Raw genomic sequence first — 3,898 nt, 5'->3', positions numbered from 1 at the left:
TTTCTGTTTAATTACAGTGAACAATATTCTTGTAATTTGCAATTTTCTAAGAGGCAGATCAAGAACGGGCTGGCCTGGCTTGCAGACAGGTCTCTGCAGATACTGATTTATGGAGGACTGATAAAAATGCATACATGCTGTGCTTTGGCTGCTATAAAGAGCTCTTACTCAAAACACACTCCAGTTACCTAAATTTGTGGATCATGCTAATAGTGCCTTTTTGACCTTCCAACAAACATTTAAACCTGAGGATTGGTATTGCAGATGCACTGTGATTACTAAAATTTGTAATATAAAATTAATCAAATTTCAGTATTTCCTGACAGAAAAACTTGATTGTTCTGTGGATGCTCAGAAAAAGTTGTTCAAACTTCTGAAGGTGAGAGTTTAATACACAGATGGGTGTGTTGCCATTTGGAGGAACTTTGAAAGGCTGGAAAAATGGGCAGAGAGGAACCTCATGAAGTTCAACAAAGGAAAACGCAACGTCAGAGACCTGTGGAGGAATAAACCCATGCACAGGTACAAACCAGGGGACAAGGCTAGAAAACACCTAGGAGTCCTTGTAGACATCAAGTTGAACATGAACCAAGAATGTTCTCTTGTGACTACAACCAGCAAAATCCTGGACTATGATAGAAGTGTTGCCAGCAGATTCAGGGAGGTAAACCTTCCTCTCTACTCAGCACTGGTGAGAGCAACCTGGAGTACTGGGTTCTGGGCTCCCTAGTGCAAGAAAAACATGGATTTACAGGAGTGAGTCCAGAGAAGGGCCATAGAGTTAAGGGCTGGAAGCATCTTTCATATGAGCAGAGGAAGAGACTGTTCAGCCTTGAGAAGCTTTGAAGCAGCACCACAGATATATAACTAGAAAAAATCAGCCAGGATTTACAAAAAAGCCAGGATCTTAGCATCTGAATTAGCATCTGAAAACATTAATATATATTATTTTTCACACTGGTGGCAGAACCAGACGACAGAACACAGGATTTCTGACCTCAGCCTTGTTTCAATTATGCTAAGTTAACAGAAACACTATCAGGTTTTGACAAAATGAAAGGTAAACCATCCATTCAGCATTTGCTGAATTTGCAGAGAACACCCCTTTGTTTGCTAGCAGACCACAGCACTCAAGACCTCATGAAAGCAATAAGTCTGTCCAAATGCAGACTTCAGTTGGCTTTTAAAGTAATTAACTTTCTGTCTTACTAATACTATTACCTGTGCTTTTGTAGTTTGCTCTGCCATTTGGACACTGGAGTTTGTTCTTCTGTGCTGAATGATTAGGAAAGAAAAAGGTAGTGAAAACAAGAAAACTAGCTTTATAGTTTTATAAGCACAAAAACACTTGCAAGACAGCCCTGGAAAGAAAATGCTCTTTATGGAAGTCCACTATATTAACATTGCTAGTGACTCCTGACTTGGATTTGTATCATTTCCAAAATTGTTCACACACATCTTCATTTTTATTGTCCAATTCAACCAAAATATTCCTAAAAGTCCTTTTCCAACAGACATTTGAGTATCTTTCAGATGAGGAGAGGCACAGAGAGACAAAATAACCACAGGAAAAACCAGTAAAACACTGGGATATGTACCCAGAGATCTAAGTCTTGGTTCTTTGGGGCAGCCAGGCCAATGCCATTCCTGTGTGCTTAGTTCCTTCTTTTGTCTTATCTACATTTACATCAGTTCCCACAGGTATGTCCTACCTGAAGCTCTGCTGCTGGTCTGCTGTTTGCTCAGTGACTCTTTTCTTTATGTGAAGCAGGCGTTGAGAAGCCACTGCATTTTCATACAGCTCAGTTATGTGAGCTGCAATGTAAAGAGCACTATTGAATGCACATGTCCTGCTACGCGCTTGTAAGCATTATGACTAACAAACTTGACATATTTTAATGCATCTTTCTTATACTTGATGAAAAGTTACGGTTAAAAGCAGTGAAGATAAAATTAGTTCTTATTAATCACTTTTAATCATATTAAAGATTAATTGCCAGGAACATATTCCAGAGCCAGCTGAAGAGAAAACTGGGTTCTTCCATTTCTTACAGACAATAAACATTAATATGAGAAAGGCCAATTACAGATTCTTTATTACTGTGAGGAAAGAGGCATGAAGAACTTCATTTCCAACATCAAGTTCAGAACATTAGCTGATAAGAAATTAATTCAATCAATAGGAAACAAACAAACAAAAAAAGCTAAAACCAGAAGCAGAATAATACCTCCACTCTGTATTTCCTGTATTCATGTTCTTTCAAGATACAAATCAAATAGCTGTGAGCAGGAAAAATTGCTGACATTCAGTTCACTTTCTAACTAGTGAGCAATTCTGTCTTCGGGTGAAGAAAATAACGTGGGCTTTTAGGTACCTTTATTACTTTCAGCCTACTTAGGTTGTACTTTAATTGCTGCTGCTTCATAGCCACAATCAACATTATCAGGGAAGGAACTATTAGTTCAATATATTCGATGGAGAAAAGCCAGCCTATAAGATCGTGACAAATTTGAGGGCTTTTATAAAGAGTTTCTCCACCTACAAACATCTTTTGTAAACTGCATTGCTTCTTTCAAGGATCGAATCTAGACTGTGAGTTCAAACAAACTTCCTTTGCTCAAAAGAAATTTCTGTGGTTAAACTTAAGATATACAAGAACTGAGAAATATGAACCTATTCGGCAATTTTTTTTCACAATAAAATATATTTTTGTATTTTCCTGTTTTTTTTTTCTTTTCTATTTGGCCTCTTTTAATGAGCTTCTTTCACAGTATCTTCCTTATTAATAATAGTGCATTTTAATTACGTGGGTTTTTTTTGTTTGTTTGTTTTTACATCAGAAAATTGTAGTTAGCCTTTGTTGCAGAAATTTTCATTTCCATTACGTATTCTGTTTTGGTCTCTTTTTAACAAGCAGAAATACCCTTGGTAAGGCAAGAGGGGAAGAAAAATAACATTTTGAAGAGTAGTGTGAATATGAGATTCAATACTGTATATTTTTAATATGGAAAAGGTCTATGGATTATTAAGGGGATTATTAGGACAGTTATTCAATTTTTATTACCTTTGGCACTGAGATCTTCAGATGATTTCTCCCAGTTAGGGAAGAACTGTAATGAAGAAAGAGTAACTGTGACTGTGTGAGAAACAGATCTAACAATCGTATCCTCTTTAAAGGATTTCTATCCTAAACACACATTATCTGTTACCTGACAACATGTCTACTGGAAGGGAGGTATGTCAGTGTGTTAGAAAACATGAGCTGGAAGAAAAAGAAATGAGGTACAAGTTCCCTGGCCTAAAAATATAGGTTTCCTTCTTGATGATCTACATCACAGGTACCTTCATATTTTACAGAGTTGCTGTTTATTAAATCAACTAAGCCAGTTCGTATTCAAATCATACCTCAAACTCACAGGCAAAAAGAGTCAAAAAGGAAATAGGTTCAGGAAATTGTAGGCTTTGTTAGCTGTAGAGAAAGCATGAGAGAGATTCTCAGTAAGTGTTTGAGTAGTGACAGACTCTTTTACTAAGCCATTTCCTTTGTTTTCACGCCATCCCTGAAGCAGTTAACTGGAAACCAGAGTTCTTGTCATCAGACATTTTAACAGAACTAGGGAACAGTGGAGACCTTGGAGGAATATAACACAGAAGGTCCACAGTGGGACTCTACATCTCAGAAAACAGTTTCCCAATGTGAAATCTGTACCTGCAAATGTGGCTCATGGTAGCCAGGGCAATCAACAATGATGAGTCAGGAGAAAAATCCATTGGAACTGAGTACCATGTGAGATTCAGCACCTGGCTCTCATCAAAGCACATAGAGGATAGAGGGAGATCACCGAGATCATTTCTCAATACTACCCTTTCCAGAAAGATTGTGAGTTCCCTCCTGCT

General features: G+C 37.6%; 1 protein-coding gene across 1 annotated transcript in view; it reads right to left on the bottom strand.

The window, feature by feature from the left end:
• The window catches only part of SPAG17 (sperm associated antigen 17), a 100,982-nt gene that overhangs the window by 10,922 nt on the left and 86,162 nt on the right, over positions 1 to 3,898 (bottom strand). The window contains exons 37-39 of the mRNA XM_031554714.1: positions 3,066 to 3,111; positions 1,713 to 1,815; positions 1,222 to 1,275 (exon numbers count right to left, since the gene is read on the bottom strand). Coding sequence (XP_031410574.1) covers positions 1,222 to 1,275; positions 1,713 to 1,815; positions 3,066 to 3,111 — 203 coding nt within the window. The remainder of the gene's footprint in view (positions 1 to 1,221; positions 1,276 to 1,712; positions 1,816 to 3,065; positions 3,112 to 3,898) is intronic.

Source organism: Meleagris gallopavo, chromosome 1, assembly GCF_000146605.3.
Source record: "Meleagris gallopavo isolate NT-WF06-2002-E0010 breed Aviagen turkey brand Nicholas breeding stock chromosome 1, Turkey_5.1, whole genome shotgun sequence".
In the NCBI taxonomy this organism is placed as follows: Eukaryota; Metazoa; Chordata; class Aves; order Galliformes; family Phasianidae; genus Meleagris; species Meleagris gallopavo.
The sequence above is the reverse complement of the archived record's forward strand: the minus strand, read 5'-3'. Positions and strand labels throughout refer to the sequence as shown.